This window comes from Symphalangus syndactylus, chromosome 3 (assembly GCF_028878055.3).
Source record: "Symphalangus syndactylus isolate Jambi chromosome 3, NHGRI_mSymSyn1-v2.1_pri, whole genome shotgun sequence".
Classification (NCBI taxonomy): Eukaryota; Metazoa; Chordata; class Mammalia; order Primates; family Hylobatidae; genus Symphalangus; species Symphalangus syndactylus.
The window spans coordinates 60,538,258-60,559,124 of record NC_072425.2 but is presented as its reverse complement, the minus strand read 5'-3'; the positions used below and the strand labels follow the sequence as shown (position 1 = coordinate 60,559,124).

The 20,867-nt window shown below is 36.3% G+C and overlaps 1 protein-coding gene across 3 annotated transcripts in view; it reads right to left on the bottom strand.

The window, feature by feature from the left end:
- Positions 1-20,867, bottom strand: part of GKAP1 (G kinase anchoring protein 1) — a 79,576-nt gene that overhangs the window by 42,302 nt on the left and 16,407 nt on the right. For all 3 annotated transcript variants that reach the window (XM_055272125.2, XM_055272126.2, XM_055272127.2), the window contains exons 5-7: positions 12,959-13,036; positions 9,064-9,187; positions 4,813-4,835 (exon numbers count right to left, since the gene is read on the bottom strand). In XM_055272125.2, coding sequence (XP_055128100.1) covers positions 4,813-4,835; positions 9,064-9,187; positions 12,959-13,036 — 225 coding nt within the window. The remainder of the gene's footprint in view (positions 1-4,812; positions 4,836-9,063; positions 9,188-12,958; positions 13,037-20,867) is intronic.

Below are 20,867 nucleotides of genomic sequence, written 5' to 3'. Positions count from 1 at the left end.
CACATTCTATGACCCTTGATGTGATATGATAGGAAATATATCACGCCATCTAGGAAATATTCTTGCCTCCCTCAACTCCTCAAGAAAACAACTTGATGGATGACAGAGCCTTGGCAGATGTTAAAAAGGAAAAAAAAAATTTTTTTTTGAAAGAAAACAACTTGAGTCAGGCACAGTGGCTCACTCCTGAAATCCCAACACTATGGGAGGCCAAGGCCAGTAGATCACTTAAGGCCAGGAGTTTGAGACCAGCCTGAGCAACCCAGTGAAACCCCGTCTCTAATAAAAATAAAAAATTAACTGGGCATGGTGGTGGGCGCCTGTAATCCCAGCTACTCGGGAAGCTGAGGCACAAGAATTGCTTGAACCCAGGAGGCAGAGGTTGCAGTGAGCCAAGATCACACCACTGCACTCCAGCCAGGAGGACACAGAGAGACTCTGTCTCAAAAAAAAAAAAAAAAAAAAGAGAGAGAAAAGGAAAAAAAAAAAAAAAGAAATGAATCTATCAAACCTCAAAAGCTAATTAACGGTTTATAAGAAATTATGCAAAGCTATAACCCCGAGATCCCCAAGTAATCATGTGACCTCCCTTGAAGTGAAGGAACAGATAGCAGCTGAGAGTAGGGAGTGAAATGGAGAGTCCTAAAGCTGTCTAAATGCCTGGATCCAGTCAACTATGAGATCGACTCTCCCCCTATTCTTCCATGATGTGGTTATATGAACCAAATAACTGTCTCTGTTTTGTTTATGCTGGATTGAGTTGGGCTTCTGTTGCTTACAACCAAAGAGAGCTAACAAATGTAACACATACAAACAAGGAAAGGCTTAGTAACAAGAATGAGCTCAACACACTGAGAAGAATAGAAAACAGGTTGAATCTTTAGGTAAAACAGATTCTAGGTGAGATTTATTTAAAGCTAGGTTAAATTTATTTGCTTTTAAAATTTAATAGTCTAAAAAAAAAAAGAAACAAAATAAAAAATTTAGGCCAGGTGCAGTGACTCACACCTGTAATCCCACTTTGGGAGGCCGAGGTGGGTGGATCACCAGGTGAAGAGATGGAGACCATCCTGGCCAACATGGTGAAACCCCACCTCTATTAAAAATACAACAATTAGCTGGGTATGGTGGTGCACATCTGTAGACCCCAGCTACTCGGGAGACTGAGGCACGAGAATCGTTTGAACCTGGGAGGCGGAGGTTGCAGTGAGCTGAGGTTGCACCACTGCATTCCAGCTTGGCAAGAGAGCGAGAATCCATCTCAGAAAGACAAATAAAATTAATAGTCTAATTTTATTACTGCTACACTCCTGTGTGTTGGTAGCATTAACTATAGGGTTCATTTTTTAGCATATTTTTCTTTATTCTTTATTTCAATTGCACTCTGATCATTTATCATAATTTTAGAAATCAACAGATCCAACATTACTTTTCGTAATGTAACTAGGGCCTAAAGTGAATAAATTATTTGTCCACGCTCATAATCAGCTAAAGGTAGACATGTGGAGCATAGTGCTAAAGCACAGTGCTATATGAAGGAAGTAGGTTGTAGAGACAGATAGGACTGGGTTTGTTCCCTGGTTCCTTTCTTCACACAGTCCTTCTTATTTTTAATATAATTTTTACACAAGTAGTACACGGACATGACAGAAAATTCAGAAGCTTATACTGTAAAAAGGAGGCAGGCTATTTCTCCTATCCCTCTGTCCAATATCTCCCCCACTGCCACCTTTGACAACCACTGTTACAGTTTCTTGGGTACTCTTCCAATGATAGTGCATTCAAGCATATTGAAGACTTGATCGTTTAGACTTCAAGACATATGATGATCACTAAGATTTTTTAAACTAAAACCATAGTAGAAGGACCGGAGTTTGGAAGGCCAGATAAAAGTGGGACTAGAGAGAAATGAGTATCTACGAGATACCCTTCCTAACAGTTCTGGCATTTAAAAAGCAACATATTAAAAAACAAAACAACTTCAGTCCAACAGAAAAAAAAAGACTAAGAATCAAATAAAACTCCTGAAAAGGCATGATTTGTTGAGATTTTATAAAGAGCTATGTACAAGTACCTACTCTAGACAGAAGAAAAAAGAAATAACGAAGTTAACCTGAGAACAAGTTTAGCTAGCACCAGGAATATATATACAGTTCAAGTACACCTCATCACCCATCAATAAAGTAAAATATTTTCCCTCCTGAATTTTATCCAATAAATATCTGATTTAAGAGGAGGTACGCAAGAATATTATTTGCCACAGATGTTAGGAACTTTAGAGTAGCCATGAAAAAAAAATTCCTTGGCCTAAGTAATATATTAAAGATGGAATGAATTAAGTCAATCATTCAGCATACGATGTTAACAAAACTAGTACATTTGTAGGAGCAAATAACATTTTGTTTGAGAGTTCAAATTGGAATTTTCTTTAGGCTTTTTTGGATTCTCTGTGGAAAAAAAGGATCTTCTAAATTTCTAGATCAATGGTATAACCATTGTAACATTTAAATATTTAAGTCCCAGAAAGTAATGCCTCTAATGGAAATGGAACATAATTTTGGCATACTTTTAACAAGTATCAAAATGTACACCAGTCAGAATGGCTATTATCAAAAAGTCAAAAAATAACAGATACTGGCAGGGTTACGAGAGAAAGAAATGCTTATCCACTGTTGTTGGGAGTGTAAATTAGTTCAACCATTGTGGAAAGCAGTGTGGCGATTCCTCAAAGAACTAAAAACAGAAATACCATTTGATCCAGCAATCCCTTTACTGGGTATACACCCAGAAGAATATAAATGGTTCTATTATAAAGACACATGCACACGTATGTTCACTGAAACACTGTTCACAATAGCAGACATGGAATCAACCTAAATGCCCATCAATGGTAGACTGGATAAAGAAAACGTGGTACATATGCACCATGGAATACTATGCAGCCATAAAAAAGAATGAGATTGTGTCCTCTGCAGGGACATGGATATAGCTGGATGCCACTATCCTTAACAAACTAATGCAGAAACAAAAACCAAATACTGCATGTTCTCACTTTAAGTGGGAGCTAAATAATGAGAACACATGGACACATAGAGGGGAACAAGACACACTGGGGCTTACCAGAGGGTGAAGGGTGGGAGGAGGGAGAGGATCAAGAAAAATAACTAATGGGTACTAGGCTTAATACCTGGGTGACAAAATAATCTGTATAACAAACTACCGTGACCCAAGTTTATCTATATAACAAACCTACACGTGTACCCCTGAACTTTAAAAGTTAAAAAACAAAAACAAAAATAAAGATAACATGAATTACATACTCTTATAACCAAATTCTTAATATAATTGTAAGGGAAATAAATCATAATTAGACTGCATTTACAAATGTGGAACTTAATCATTAGAAATCTTCAAAATGAATTTTATTATATATCAGATTATTTAACAAGACAGAACACAGCTCTAAAATTATAAGGAAAGACAAAATATATTATTCTACATACAGAAGCTTGTTTAAATACAACTCATCTTTAATATATTAAATAGGTAGGATCTTGTCAGTTTGCATTTTTTGTCTTCTTTCAAATCAGGAAAGAAGAAAATGCAAGCATCAAACAGTTTATAGACTTGTCTTAGGAGCACGTACACCATGTGTATCTGCTTTCTTATTTGTATAACACTATCCCCCAAATAAATCAATGGACAAAAATAAATTGGAATCAGTTCAAAAGTATGTTTTCCACTTTCAGACATGGAATATTCAGTCTATATATGTAGTCATTTAAATTTTAATCTAAAAAATGATGACAATGGTTTGCAAATAACTTTAAAAAAAATTGACCATCTGTTTTAACAACAAACCAATTCTGTGTTTGCATGCATAGTAGTTAGGAACTAAATTATTAATATAATCACAAAATTATTTAGATGTGATTTTAAGAGATAGATTTCGTTTTCCTAACCTGTCAAGCAAATGTTTGAAACAAACAAGAAATGGTCAGAAGCCATATATATATATATATCTATATATATATACACACAGATATATATATACACACACACACATATATTCTAAAGTGAAATCAAGGACCATCTGACTATAAAAAATTAAACAATGGAATTACTAATAAGAACACATATATAATAGAAGAATAAAACTTTGAAACTATTACCTTAAAAGATAAAAATAATTTTAACATTTCATTAGTATCTTCCTAAATGTTAGAGGATTTTTTTAATAGCACAATCTCCCAACTAAAAGATTTGGAGAGGCTGTACTATAGTATTTAAATAACAGAAACAAAAAACCCCAAATCCCCAACACCAGGAAGTGTAGGCTACACTAACAGTAAATGGTAAGAAAAGTATATAATCAGGTTACTTTTACCCATGAGTATATCTAAAGAATCACAGTTTATTTCAAACTTTCATAATTCCAAAATAATATGAGACATCTTCTCAGGATAAGTTTTTAATAAAGATTAAAATACAGAGTGGGAGATTAAACCACTTTTCTCTGAGATTTTAAGCTTGGCACACACAAAGTAACCTTTGGCTCATACACGTATATATACAAATTAGGAAGATAAAGCCAAATGATATTATGCTTCATGCAAATAATCTTATTTTTATTCTACAACAATGCATTTTACATCCTTATATAATGGCAGAAACATGACTGGGTTCACTCAAGACAAACCTATGGGTTGTCCTTTAAATGATTATGTCTCAAAAAAGACTTACTGCTAAGTATTTAAGTATTATTCTTAAAATCATCAGTGTTTTCTACAAGATGGCTACAATAAGACTTACCTCAGTCTTTTTACTAATGTGATCTGTAAATGAAAAAGAAACAAAGATGAAAATTTATTGAAGGAATTTAACATACAAAAATGTAAAAAAAAAAAAAAAAAAAAACCAAACTGAAAGAATTTCAAAATTATCTCCTATGAGTTATAGAAGTCATTTAAGAGTTTTCTAGGATTCTCATCTGATTTACTTTTCTAGGTTTAAGATGTTAAAATTCAGTATATAATTACTAATTTACTCAGCTTAAGGATCAAGTCTTATTATCCTAGGTAAATCCCACCCATATCAAGGGATATTATTGCATTTTAAGCATATGAGTTCCACGTAATTTAGTTTTTTGGTTCCGCATAATTTGGGAGGTGGGGGGAGCAAGTCAAGGGGACACAAATATGTCCAAAATCAAATCACAGGTTACTATAACTACAAAAAATGTTCAGGTTACTGCTTTTGTGTAATGAAAAGGTAGAATAGTAATTTATGTCCTTTAAAACTATTAGCTATTTTATTTTAAAAACATATATCAAGGTGATTTAATAGCACTATAAAAGAATCCTAAAAATTGATATATATTTATAGAATTAACACAAAAAATAACCCATAACAAATATATCTAGATGAAACAAATTATTGGCCTAGAAACAACACAGCATTTCTGGAAAGGAATTATCAAGAGCCGAATGAGGAAAGCATAAAGGAGTCTAAAGTACAAATAGGGCCGGGGTGATGGCTCACACCTGTAATCCCAGCACTTTGGGAGGCCCAGGCGGGCGGATCACCCGAGGCCAGGAGTTTGAGACCAGGCTGGCCAACATGGTGAAACTCCATCTCTACTAAAAATAAAAAAAAATAGCCAGGCATGGTGGTACACACTTGTAATCTCAATTACTTGGGAGGCTGAGGCATGAGAATCGCTTGAACCCAGGAGGCGGAAGCTGCAGAGAGCCAGGATCGTGCTATTGCACTCCAACCTGGGCGACAGAGCAAGACTCTGTCTCTAAATAAAGTACAAATAGCGAGCAAGTATTCTTATTTAAAGTAGAGATGATCAGGATATCTAATACTTAACAATGCTTCTTGTGTACAGCAGAAATTTTCTATTCTCAAGGACTAAAAATAATATAACTTTCTTATGACTGAGAATCTAAAAGCTGGTCCAGTTCTCTAAAGAATTTCTTGATCAGAATAGTGTCCATAAACACAGTAAATGCCAAAATCACCAACTTCAGATCAAACTACCAAATCTTGGTAAATTAGACAGTCACTCTTCCAGCATGTTCTATTTAGCATACAGTGATGCCAGAACCTAAGGAAGAACCTCAACTGTGTTAATCATGACTTGCAAAAGCTGTGTAGCTTCTCTTTAATAACATACTGATGTTTTTCTCAAATTTACATACTATTTAAGAAATCAAATGTGGAAAACAGGAGTTTTAGAAAGCATTCTTTCCACGTTTCTGCCTAGTTTTTAAAAAAATGTATTTCTTTTTTCTTTTTTTTTTTTTTTTGAGATGGAGTCTCACCCTGCCACCCAGGCTGGAGTGTAATGGTATGATCTCGGCTCACTGCAACCTCTGCCTCCCGGGTTCAAGCGATTCTCCTGCCTCAGCCTCCCGAGTAGTTGGGACTACAGGCACGTGCCACCATGTCCAGCTAATTTTTTGTATTTTTAGTAAAGATGGGTTTCATCATGTTAGCCAGGATGGTCTTGATCTCCTAACCTCGTGATCCACCCACCTCGGCCTCCTAAAAGTGCTGGGACTACAGGCGTGAGCCACCGTGGCCAGCCTCTGGCTCCTAGCCTCAAGCGATCTCCTGCCTTGGCCTCCCAAAGCACTGGGATTAAAGGTATGGTCCACTGCATCCAGCCCAAAATAGATTTCTTAGGTGAAATCTTTTTTACTAAACTTGGATTTTTTTTTTTTTTTTTTGAGATAGATGGAGTTTCGCTCTTGTTGCCCAGGTTGGAGTGCAATGGTGCAATCTTGGCTCACTGCAACCTCCACCTCTTGGGTTCAGGCAATTCTCCTGCCTCAGCCTCCTGAGTAGCTAGGATTACAGGCATGCACTACTACGCCTGGCTAATTTTTTGTATTTAGTAGAGATGGGGTTTCACCATGTTGGCCAGGCTGGTCTCAAACTCCTGACCTCAGGTGATCCACCTGCCTCAGCCTCCCAAAGTGCTGGAATTGCAGGCGTGAGCCATCGCGCCCAGCGTTTTTTCTGTTTTTTTTTAAGATGAAGTCCCACTCTGTTGCCCCAGGCTGGAGTCCAATGGCACAACCTCGGCTCACTAAAACCTCCACCTCCCCGGTTCAATAGATTCTCCTGCCTCAGCCTCTGGAGTAGCTGGGATTACAGGCACACGCCACCACGCCCAGCTACTCTTTGTATTTTTAGTAGAGACAGGGTTTCACCATGTTGGCCAGGCTGGGCTCGAACTCCTGACCTGAAATGGATCCACCTGCCTTGTCCCTGCAAAGTGCTAGGATTACAGGCATGTGCCACCACGCCCAACCAAAACTTGGAAATTTTAATATGTATTTGTTCTTTTAACCCCAAAGCAAAGCAGCTTAATCACTGGCAGCCTACAGGGAAAAACTTTCTTGATCCTCAAAGGAAAACAATATAATCTTCAAATATATTCTCTGATTTTCAAAGAAAGGCTTATTTCTGAAAGCAGTATTTAGGTTTTTTTCTTTTTGAAATTACTGCTATGGTAATATTTATCCTCACAGAACAATGCCCAATGTACTGAGGCTGAATTCATATGAATCAAATAAAATGCTCTGTCAATCAACAAATAGCTGTTCATATGGCGAGCAACTATTCTGACTGGTATAGACACAACGCTGTTCAATAAAATTTTCTGTGATGATAGTAATGTTCTATAGCTGGACTAACATGGAAGCCACTAGTTGTGACTACTGAGCACTTGAAATATGGCTAATGCAATTAAGAAACTACATTTTCATTTTAATTTTTATTTAAACTGCCACACATGAATAGTAGCTACCATACCGTACAGCACAGGCTAAGTATTTTTAACATTACCCACATTAAATATAATGTGCTTTGTGGTTTATCTTCAAAAGTTTAGTGGATAGTAAAATTCCTTCTGTCTTCTCCATTTGATAAAAAATACAAATGATCCTATAAACACTTTTCTGGTAATAAGTCTCATTCTAAAATTTGTATTTTAATTTTCTAAGATGCAGTTCCAGATAACTTGAAGAGGTTGACCAATAATGGCTGAAATATGAAAATACTATTCCTGGCATACTGTAAGCCAAATCAGTTCATGTATAAGGAAAATAATATGTTTCAAGATGACTCAAATTACAAATGTCAGTTTTTATTTTCAGTAAGTTTTAGGAAAGAGAGAAACTCAAAAATACAAAAAGATAAATTCTTACTAAAGTTTTATGAAGTTTTAATGACTTATTTTAAATTACTTTAAAACCCCAAATGGTTTTAGTTTATTTCCAAACAGTTTTGTCCCTTCCAAAACTCATGTTGGAATTTAATCGCCACCAGGTGTGGTGGCTCATGCCTGTAATCCCAGCAGTTTGGGAGGCCAAGGCGGGCAGATCTCCTGAGCTCAGGAGTTTGAGACCACCCTGGGCAAGATGGTGAAACCCCATCTCTACTAAAAAATACAAAGACTAGTTGGGCATGGTGACACGGGCCTGTAGTCCCAGCTACTCGGGAGACTGAGGCATAAGAATTGCTTGAGTCATGGAGGCGGAGGTTACAGTGAGCCATGACTGCACCACTGCACTCCAGCTTGGGCTACAGAGTGAGACTCCACCTAAAAAAAAAAAAAAAGAAGAAATTTAATTGCCATTGTAACAATATTAAGAGGTGAGATCTTTAACAGGTAATTAGGCCATCAGAGCTCCACCCTCACAGGTGGGATTGGTTATAAAAGGGCAAATTTGGCCCCCTTTTGCTCTCACTCTTGCCATGTGATGACTTGTCAAGAAGGCCCTCACCAGATGCTGGCATCTTGATATTGAACTTCCCAGCTTCCAGAACTGTGAGCCAATAAACTTCCATTCATTATAAATGACCCATTCTCAAGTACTGTTACAGCAGTACAAAACGAACTAAGACACAGGTTTACATTTTTTACATTGTACATGATACATGAACAACTTTTACTTACTGTTTAAAAATTAGAAAGATATTTACAACTGAAGTATAAAACAGATGTAGAATAGTTCTTTTAGCGTAATAGCATTGTATATACATTACCTTCCGAATGAAAATCTTTTAGTGATACTGTGAGAGGTTTGTCTTTTCCCTGATGATTCTTTCTTTTATCTTTTTTATTCATAACTTTGGACTGAGCTGAAGTATTTTCAGCATTTTCATACTCCTAAAAAGAATTACCAACAACAATTAAGTTCAGTTTACAAACTGTAAAATAAACTCACCAATAGGTAATATGTTTCTTAAAGTTTATTTTCTAAAGATAAAAGGCAAATAAAAAACCAAAATTTAGGCTAGCCAAATTGTATAAAGGGATACCTCTTTATTCATTTACTCAATCCCTTACATCTTAAACATTAAAATGAAAACAAAAAAAGTCATACCTTGGCCTATAACCCCCTCCTCATTGCTACCTTCTTCCTTTCAAGACCAAATTTAAGACAATAATCAGCAATTTCCTGCCTCATCCCACTGAAATCTGGCTTCTGCTGGTCTCTGACACTAAAATTAAGGTCAACCTCCTCTTTATTGCCATATCCAAAACACATTATTTTTTTTCAAGCATCTCTTGGTTTTCTTAATACATTTCTGACTACTGCTAAGTTTCCTTTGCTGGCTTCTTTTCTCAACCTTCTCAAAAGCGTAGCGGTTGTTCACATTATCCCACTCTTAACCTATTTTTTTAATGCTTTATACCCACTGCTTTTCAATCTCAAAGTTTAAAGTTCTACCAATAAACTAATTATTTCTGTATAGACAGACAACTGAACTGGAATGTTCAATAAGCATCTCCACACGAAATGTATTCTATCTTTCCATCTCACCACCCTGCCTTCCCCACTCAATCCTTTATGAAGTACCTTGTTATGCCACCACCATCTGCACATCTGTCTAAGTTGGAAACCTCAGAGTATCCTTGCCTACTCTCCTACACACCTTACAGCCAATTAACTACTAGGTCTTGTTTAACTTATCTCCTTAAGATATCTTAAATTCATTCTCTGTTCTTTGTACATTCTGTCATTCCCCCATCTCCCTTTTGCTTGGATACTGCAACAGTCTCCAATTTTAGTTCCTCAATCCATCTTCTACACTGCTACACATGAGTTTCTAAAATGAAAACCCAAAATCAATCTAAAAGTTAAAATGATTAAACAGCTTTCTGCCAATGGATGTATAAAACCCAATCTCCTTGCCTAGTACATGAAGCAATTTATGTCATATCCTTCTGGCTGTATCTCCAGAAGTTCTAGGTCCTTAAATGACAGTTTTTCAAATATGCTATATTCTTTCACATGTACACATCTTATATACTTGCCACTCCTTCCTTCAGAATGCCTACTTTCCTCTTGTCAACCTCATGAACTTCTAATACATCTAATAAGACTCTTTAAAGAATCCTTTCCTAAAACCCATTCCCATCAAAGGCACTGAAAAGCCTTCTATCTTTCTGAATTTCCACTGCACTGAGAACATACATCTCTCAATACTATACACTATGTCTCCCTCCACTACACTCAAGGGGCACACTTTGGCTATTCAATAATTATTTGGTGAATAACTGACAGAACAGAACAGAAAATGCTATCCCAGCCGGGTGTGGTGGCTCACGCCTGTAATCCCAGCACTTTGGGAGGCCGAGGTGGGCGGATCACCTGAGGTTGGGAGTTCAAGACTAGCCTGACCAAGATGGAGAAATCTCATCTCTACTAAAAGTACAAAATTAGCTGGGGTGGTGGCACATGCCTGTAATCCCAGCTACTCGGGAGGCTGAGGCAGGAGAATCGCTTGAACCCGGGAGGCGGGGGTTGTGGTGAGCCGAGATTGCGCCATTACACTCCAGCCTGGGCAACAACAATGAAACCCTGTCTCAAAAAAAAAAAAAAAAGAAAAGAAAGAAAAGAAAAAGAAAATGCCATCCCAAACTTTAGTTATCTGTTATAAAAATCCTTAGGCTAAAACAATTGTATTAGAAGTTGTTTTATTGAATATTGACTTTTATCTCAATGACTACCCATCAATGTAATCACATCAAACTACCCATTGCATACAAAAGAAGCTCCTCCCTTCTCTTAGTCATTATTGTCAGCTAAAATCAATGATTTTGAGTACTACACCTATGACTGTGCAAAGAACACTGGCTGGGAGCACGACATTTTATCAACACTATTTACTCTATTTCTCCTCTAAGGTACAGGTAATCCTTCTAGCTTTAGAATCTAGACATGTATCTATAAATCTAACAGCAAGAAGTCACCTTTGTATAATATTCTATTTGATAAATTTTATCTCCTAATTGAGCAAGACAGGATTACTTTTCCAGTGTAACCTGACAGTCCATTTAAATGATTCAATCATAGTAAAACTAGCTGTATCAATTTTTGTAATTTTCCTGCTTTGTGTCTAATGGGTATGTAACAATAATGGTTACAGTTCATTCTTCGTTATTTGGGGTAACAGAAAGGGATATGGAAATGAAACACATATAATATATACAGCCCACTTTATTAGTGACTTTTTTCCTTTTCCCTTGAACTATAAATCACTAGCAAAACCAATGCTGTGAATTTTTTTGTTAAGATGGGATCTCCCTTTCTTGCCCAGGTGGGAGGAGTGCAGTGGGATGATCATAGCTCACTGCATCCTCTAACTGCTGGGTTCAAGGGATTCTCCCACCTCAGCCTCCCAAGTAGCTGGGAATACAGGCTCACACCACCATGCCCAGCTAATTAAAAAAAAAAATATTTAGAGACAGTGTCTTGCTGTGTTAACCCAAGCTAGTCTCAAACTCCTGGCCTCACGCAATCCTCCTGTCTCAGCCTCCTGAGTAGCTGCTGTGAATTTTAATTATTCACTTCTTTTAATTTTGGATGAAGAGACACTAATGCACAAGGACATGGCCAAAAAGTCTTAAGGATGACCAGAGGCCATTTATGATCAACCACTGAGTAATCACAGCTTGAACAAATGTTATAAACCAAAAAAGAATCCCAATAAATGTTAAGGAATAAAATGTTAAATGATATTAACATAATGAATACTCACACAATTTAAATACAGAAACTGGAAACCCACACTTCTTTTTACTTAAATCCTCCTTCAATAACAAGCTATAGAATGCATTTCAACACACAACCTAATATCAAAGCTCAGTGACAAATGCTGAGTTTTCAAGGCCAAAATTTCAGAAATGGCCTTCTACTTCATTTGATTTGTAGTGCATCTCTGACAGAGGGTATCTCAATAAATGCCCCTGTACCGTAATAGCCCATATTAAATTTTTAAATCCACTTATTTCCTACGTTCATTTAAAATTAAAATAATCGGCAGGGCACAGTGGCTCACACCTGTAATCCCAGCACTTTGGGAGACCAAGGCAGGTGGATCAGCAGAGCTCAGGAGTTCGAGACCAGCCTGGCCAACATGGCGAAATCCCATCTCTACTAAAAAAAAACAAAATTTAGCTGGGTGTGGTGGCTCACACCTGTAGTCCCAGCTACTCAGGAGGCTGAGGCGTGAGAATAGCTTGAACCTGGGAGGTGAAGGTTGCAGTGAGGTGAGATCATGCCACTGCAATCCAGCCTGGGCAAGAGAGTGAGACTCAGTCCCAAGAAAAAATAATAATAAAAATAAATAAAATTAAATTAAAATCATCTGTTGTGAACTTTATTCTCTCTCTTCCCTTCATCTTGGGTGATGAAATTCCTTAACTAAACATTCCAAGTCACCAGACAAAGCTTAATTCCAACTGTTTCTGTTCTATCTCAAAACTTGAGAAGGAATCCTATTATAAACACTTCTTGGTAATATTTTATTATGGTAATGAATTTTTGGACAAACTTTATAGAAGAAATTTTATGTAAAATTCAAGTAGGTTGACTTTAACCTCTCACCACTTAAACTTCTAAAATATCTAAATCAGTAAGTATGAAAATACCTTTTTGTGTTCTTCATATTCTAGTTTACTTAGTAACAATGCCTTCTCAAGATCTGCTTCAAACATTTCAGATGTCAGCTAAAAAAAAAAAGTTTCACAATAAACAGACAGTATCATTACATCACAGAAGCAAAATAACCATACATATTACTATATAGAGAGGAAAAGAAAGCAAATACGTTAAAAAACAATATGGATTCTCCAAAGTTATCTAACCATGCCAAACTAGGAAGCCTATATTCTATAGAAGACATCAAAATACAAACTTCCAATTTTGAGATTTCCATTTCTCCTCTTCATTGTTAATTATCTATTGTATATGATATAATCTTATTTTTTACCTTAATAAAAAAATCTTACCAAATAATTGGCACTATAATAGATGTCAAAGGCAACATTCAGTTTAGGACACTAAAAATTATGAGTGATTATTACTCAAAAATATAAGAATACTAAAAAATAACTCAATAAGCATTATTAAACACAATATACCATTTCCTGAATATAGGAAAAACCACAGGTACAAAATAAGTTTGCCAAATGTCCTGGCATATGCCAGGTGTTACAGAAAAATTGTTCATAGTGCATCTTTTTACTCTCAAAATGATAAACTATATGGTTGCTTTAAGTCATCTAATAATGATTCTTTGTGATATATATTTGTTCCTCTTTTTCACTAATCAATCTCACCTAACTTTTTAAAATCCAGTTTTCACCACCCTCCAATCCAATTAATCTCTACAAGACTTACTTTTCCTAATGCCAAACAGAATGCCGCAGTAGTTGGATGCGACTTGGAGTTGTCCACTACTGGGCGTAAGGTGAGTGGGTATATAAGATAGCTGCAACATGACATGGGTAAACATCCTGAATTTGTGTACATGTATGTGTCTATGTGTACAGGATAACAAAAGCATAAATGTAGTGGGCATCTCTTGTTTTTATCTGTCCAGAATCCCTTCCTCAATTCCTTTAAATAAGTGCACTTCGTTCCAAAGTCCCATGGTTTCAGCAGGACAGCCAGTAGCATAATTCTGTACACTAAGCACTACCATACCACACAAACACCCAAGCTACCATCACCAATGACAAAAGGTGGGGGCAAGTGATCCAATTCCTTTTTTTTTCTCCCAGGAATTAAATTTTGAGAACAAAGAAAAAGTAGGTGGAGTTTAATTATCTGATGATAACCTTCGAAAAATGACATCTACTAGCTCATGCCTCTGAGCACTCCCAAATTCCTTGGTTTCCAGCTTTGCCAAGACCTAATTATTTAGTTTTTAATTCAAACCTGTGAATCACTCAGTATCCTTCAAAAAAGTTTTTTTTGTCTAAGGTAATCATAATTGTTTCTATTGCTTAATGACTTTTAAATATCTAAACTAAAATAGAAACCAACTCCAAAAAGAAGTGATCTGTTTCAAAGAGACATCTTAAAAACTAGAAAAATCTTAATACTGGACAGTATGAACTAAACATTTCTAAACAAAGTCATCCCTTTGAAAGCATCTAATCCTATGCTGATACAATAAAAAGAGAGGAAAAAAGGATTAAGCTTACACAGAAAAACAATCTAACGCAGAAAAATACAATTAGAATTAAAATGGTAAGTAAGGATATATAGAACCAGAAAATCAGATTAAGCCCAGTGTAAATTACACATGCTTTATGGATTAACTGAAAAGAATTGAAGAATTAATCTAAACTAGTAATTAGCAAGAAAAAGTAATAAATTAATCTTTTAGGCTTATTATATGCACTTATGTATATGGGTATTCAACGGTTATAAGGTAAAAGGAAATTTACATCAATTTCTCCACCTAACCTCATGGCAAACTGATAACAAAATGTTTCACTAAACTTAAAGGACAGTAATCATCCTAACAGAAAAATTAACAAAACTAGGCCAGCACAGTGGTTCACACCTATAATCCCAGCACTTTAGGAGGACAAGGTGGGCGGATCACCTGAGGTCAGGAGTTTGAGACCAGCCTGGCCAACATGGTGAAACCTCGTCTCTACTAAAAATACAAAAAAAACCACAAAAAACAAAAACAGCCTGGCATGGTGGTGTATGCCTGTAGTTCCAGCTACTCAGGAGGCTGAGGCAGAAGAATCTCTTGAACCCAGAGGCGGAGGTTGCAGTGAGCTGAGATTGCACCACTGCACTCCAGACTGGATGACAGAGTGGGACTCCCTCTCAAAAAAAGAAAAAGAAAAAAAGAAAAAGTAACAAAACTACTTGTTTATTCTGAACAAAGCTTTTCAATTTGCCACTAAACTTTTAATCCCTATTGATGACATTTAATTATAGAAAGGGCATTTGAGATTATTTCTAATATGTCACAGTCTGACAATATTCCAGAAATAAGTTAGTGGGCAGAACAGGTTAGGAAGTTGGAAGTCTTGTTAGATGTCATTTTTATTTTTCATATTAACTCACAGAATTTAAATGTTAAGGCAGCTCATTCTAATCGCATGATAAAAACTGAATGAAATAGAAATTTTAGGCCAGGCGCGGTGGCTCATGCCTGTAATCCCAGCACTTTGGGAGGCCGAGATGGGAAGATCAAAAGGTCAGGAGATCGAGACCATCCTGGCTAACATGGTGAAACCCCGTCTCTACTAAAAATACAAAAAAATTAGCCGGGCGTGGTGGTGGGCACCTGTAGTCCCAGCTACACAGGAGGCTGAGGTAGGAGAATGGTGTGAACCCGGGGGGCGGAGCTTGCAGTGAGCTGAGATCGTGTCACTGCACTCTAGCCTGGGCGATAGAGCGAGACTCCGTCTCAGAAAAAAAAAGAAAATAGAAATAGAAATTTTAAAGTAAAAAAATATGGCCCTCCCAGCAACTGATTCTAATTGTAGCTTAGACTTTAAATTTACTTTTTAATTGTTAACATAGACTAGTATACAAGAAGATGCAGGGAGACAAAAATGATTTAAATTTAAATTTTTGAAAACTAGAACAAATCTTCCAAAAATTTCACTGTATGATCAATCAGCCACTAAGGATTCATTTAGAGTCTTCTAGGGGCTGTGCCCTCCCTATCTATGGGGCTTAATTTAAAGCAGCAGCATAAATTTGGCTTTTGCCCTTGAAGAATTCCTACCCAGTTGAGGATGTAAGATTAACGTGTATGAACTACAGGAAATAGAACAAGACATTAAAAGAGCTACAAAAGTTGAGAAAAAGAAGATCAACAACAAATGTAATTCAGGGATACAGAAAAAAAATCCTTTTAAGTTGGTATTTAAATATAGATACAATTTGGATAGGCAGAAATAGAATTGCAGGAAGAGCCACATTATGTTAATGTTATAATATTAAGAATAGTTATACTATGGGATACTAAGGAAAGTCATTCTGACAAAAAGTGAATTTTAAACATTACAAGAGAAAGATGTGGAAAAAACACAGGCTTTGGGAGATCACAGAAATGGATAATTTAAATTCCTATTCCACTCATGATAGCTGTGACTTTGAACAAGTTATATTAACTTCTGTGAATCTCAGAACATTTAAAAAGGACATTGGAATATCAACTGTACAAGGTAGTTCTGAGGATTTAAAGTTGTAATATGTACGAAGTACCTAGCACAGTTCCTGGCATAAGAGCAGTACCAAATGAATTAGAATTACTCTCCCATGTTGGAGAATAGTAGAAAATAAGATTGCTTAGTTAGGGCAGCATTAGGTTCCAGACACTTCCTAAAATTTAAGGATATAGGGCAGATAAAAGAGGAATGCTAATATTAAATAAAAGTAATTTTTAAGACATAAACTGGAATATTAGAAGAATGAAAACCTAGAATCAATGTGTCTGACTAAGCCATTGTAATCTCAGACAGCATATGGGTACCTGGATCAAAATGTAGCAGTGCAGAAAATAAAGAAGAGACTGATCAAGTTTTGGAACACTGACAATATGAAGTGTGAAAGAATCAAAGATAAGGTTTTTGACTTTAGATAATAGGGAGAATGGTAGCACAAGACTAACACATATCAGAAAAGAGAAAGAAAACATGATTCAAAATTCTCTAAACATATCTTTATTCTCTATCAAAGACTGCTATAAATATAGCTGACAATCTACTTAATCAGTAAATGTATAGGTAAAAGAGAGAGGGAGACAGAGACAGAGACTGGGCCTATAAGACAGGCTCCAGGCAATAAAATACAAATAAAAGCATACTTTTAAAAAAGTACCTTGTTTAAGTTTGCGAATGGTAAGTTCCTTATTATTTTCTTTTTATTTATGGGAGTAGGAGGAAAGGAAGAAAAAGAGGAAATAGTAGGCACTAAAATGCCTACAGAATTCAAGAAGATACTTACATGTGTCCAAGATGGAGTACTTCAGATCCCCTTCCTCTTGACTTCCTCATTGCCTCCTACTCCCCATCTAGTAGTAAAACATTTTTTTTTTCTATTTAAGCAAACCTATAGCTCAATCAGTTAAAGAGTATGAAGAACCAATGAAAAACCTAAAGGACAGTAAATATTTTGGTACTAACATTTTTTAAAAATTAATTTGTAAGTCTAAGTACCATTACAATTTTACCCATTTAAATCCAAACAAAATAAATTCCAAATGAAGAGTTAGTCTTCAATTCTCATAGGCAACATGGAAATATAGTTACTATAAAACAAAAGAGGTCATCATTCTGAAGACATCTGACACTTGCAGCCAACTGACTGGACTTAACAGCAGTAGTGCATAGTGGTCCTCCAACCCATTAGATTTTCAAAGTGTAGACTACATATCTTTCAGAAATTTGGAAGGCAAGATTATTTTCCCAGAAATCTTACAGTAGTCTTATTGAACATAATTATTCTAAAGGTTGTCAGAGTTCTACAAAAATGACATATATAATTCACATTCATTACCACATTCAGTTCATCTCAGCTAATGTATTTTTATGTCTTCTGAGTGCTGTTTGCATTTACTAAGTCTGTATTTTTGTTGTATGCTTTATCACACCTCCAAGCAATAAAAATGGTTCATGAGTCATGAAAGAATTAGAAGTAGCAATGAAAATAGAACCGTAAATAATGTAACTTATAAAAACACAATAAATTTTGAAATTAACAGGACTCCAATACAGTGAATATGGAATATAAACGTGTATGTGTTAGGACGAGAGTGATGTCACAAAAGGAGCAGAAAAGGAAAGTTATAAATAGAAAATTAAGATAATGAATATTTAAATTTTTCATTTGAGTCATCCATCTATTTGCTCCTAGCTACCTGTCATGAAATCTGGTCAGAAGACTGGGTGTGGTGGCTCACGCCTATAATCCCAGCACTTTGGGAAGCTGAGGTAGGTGGACTGCTTGAGACCAGGAGTTCAAGACCAGCCTGGGCAACATGGCAAAACCCCATCTCTACTAAAAATACAAAAAATTAGCCAGCCATGGTGGAGTGTGCCTGTAGTTCCAGCTACTTGGGAGGCTGAGGTGGGAGAATCATCTGAGCCCGGGAGTCAAGGCTGCAGTTAGCCATGATCACACCACTGCATTCCAGCTTGGGCGATGGGAGTGAGACCCCGTCTCAAAAAAATATGAAAATTTAAAAAAAAGAGAAAGAAACTTGGTGAGACCAGTAGCCTGAAGATATCACAGTTTTTGTTTCACTTTCAAACAAAGCCAAGGGACCTGTAGGAGTCTTTCCAGAACAACTACTAAGTAATGCTTTCCAGCATAAAAGTGATTTTTTTGCTAAAGAGCCAAAAATACAATGGATTTATTTGAATTTACACTCCTTATAAGGAAACCAGGTAGTCAAACTACTGCCAAGGGATTTATTATACCAGCCACATAGTTAATGATAAATATTATACTCACAAACAAAACCAGAACAAGCTATTGGAAAAAAACCTTTATCAAATGAACTGAAGGATGTCACGTAAGAGAGAACTTGCTATTGTGCACATACTAACAGACATTTCACTTCAGAGTGAGAAAAATACTAGTGACATGTAGAGTTTGAATTAATACAGTAACAGAAGAAATACACAATAAAATTTGGTCTGTTAATCACTGAAACCCTTAAGAACAGATTTTTCTACTTATTTTTTGAGTCATGACTTTTAAAAAAAGGTACACTGGAATCAATAATATCAGTGCATCATGCATAAAGCAGATTATACCTGAAAAACATCTACACAGAGATTTATTCATAGGCAACAGCTATTGGTGAACAATATGTTTCTTGATCTTGATTTAATCATTTTAAAAAACAGTGGCTGGGCGTGGTGGTTCACGCCTGTAATCCCAGCACTTTGGGAGATGGAGGTGGGGAGGGGAGGATCATGTGAGGTCAGGAGTTCGAGACTAGATTGGCCTGTAAAATCCCACCTCTATTAAAAAAAAATACAAAAAATTAGCCAGGTGTGGTGGCACATGCCTGTAATCCCAGCTACTCAGGAGGCTGAGGCAGGAGAATCGCTTGAACCCGGGAGGCAGAGGTCACAGTGAGCCGAGATTGTGCCACTGCACTCCAGCCTGGGCGACAAAAGCGAGACTCCATCTCAAAAAAAAAAAAAAAGTGAAAATTATGCATACAACTAAGTCAAAGCCATGCCCTACATGTTTTTTTAAAAACAGCTTTACTGGGATATAATTTACATATCATTTTATACATCATATATCACATGACACTCATTTCAATTAAGAAACATACACATCTTTTGATATATACATCTAAGAAAATAAATGAGTAGGGAATATAAGACCACTTTTCCACAATGAAGTGTGCTGTGCTGGGATAGATACAAGTTAGCTACTACTTAGAGTTAATTCTTTATTGAACTAGCTTAAATACTCACCACTAGTGTTTTTTTATTATTTGTGCTCTTCATTTAGATTTTCTTTTTAATTGGCAGGAGCACATCTCAGAAAAATTTGCAGAAAGGATAACGGTGGTATACTCTCTCAGTTATTGTTATGTCTGAGAGTGTCTTTTTTTTTTTGAGATAGGGTCTCGCTCAGTAATTGTTATGTCTGAGGGTGTCTTTTTTTTTTTTTTTTTTTTTTTTTTTTTTTTTTGAGATAGGGTCTTGCTCTGTCACCCAGGCTGAAGTGCACTGGCATGATCACGGCTCACTGCAGCCTGAGTAGCTGGGACTATAGGCATGCGCTACCACATCCAGTGAATTTTTGCATTTTTTTGTAGAGATGGGGATTTGCCACATTGCCTAGGCTGGTCTCGAACTCCTGGGCTCAAGTGATCTGCCTACCTTGGCCTCCTAAAGTGTTGGGATTACAGGAATGACCTGCTGCACTGGGCCTGAGTGTGTTTCTTTCACATTCACACAAATGACTTCTAGGCTAAATGTGGAATTCCTGGTCCTAACGTTTTGGTTCTGGTATTTAAAGTAGCCAGCCTGATTCTTCATCCTGTGTAGGCGACCAGTTTTCTCCTGTGTATATATTTATACTACTATTTCCTTATTCCTCATTCTTAAAATTAGAATCTAATTCTTAAAAGACTTAAATTTGGTGTTCTTTTCAAGCTTAGGTTTTATCAAAATAATCTTTTTTCTTTTTTGTAGAGCTAGGGTCTCACTATGCTGCCCAGGCCAGTCTCAAACTCCTGGCCTCAAGCAATATTCCTGCGTCAACCTCCCAAAGTGCTGGGATTACAGGCATAAACCACTGCACTCGGCCTATCAACATAATCTCTAATACCTGCGTCTGTTCTATTTGTTTCAGGGACATTAATTATGCGTCTGTTTGATTTAAATTCAGTGTTCCAATCTACCATGTCAATTTTATCAGCAAAACTTATCTCAAATTTTCCTTCACACAATTGGCTCAGCTTTCTTTAGTAGATACTCTGGTCCTTCTAATTAAGTTTTTAATCTGCTATGATTTTATTTCCTAAATTTTAAAATTCACCCATCTCAC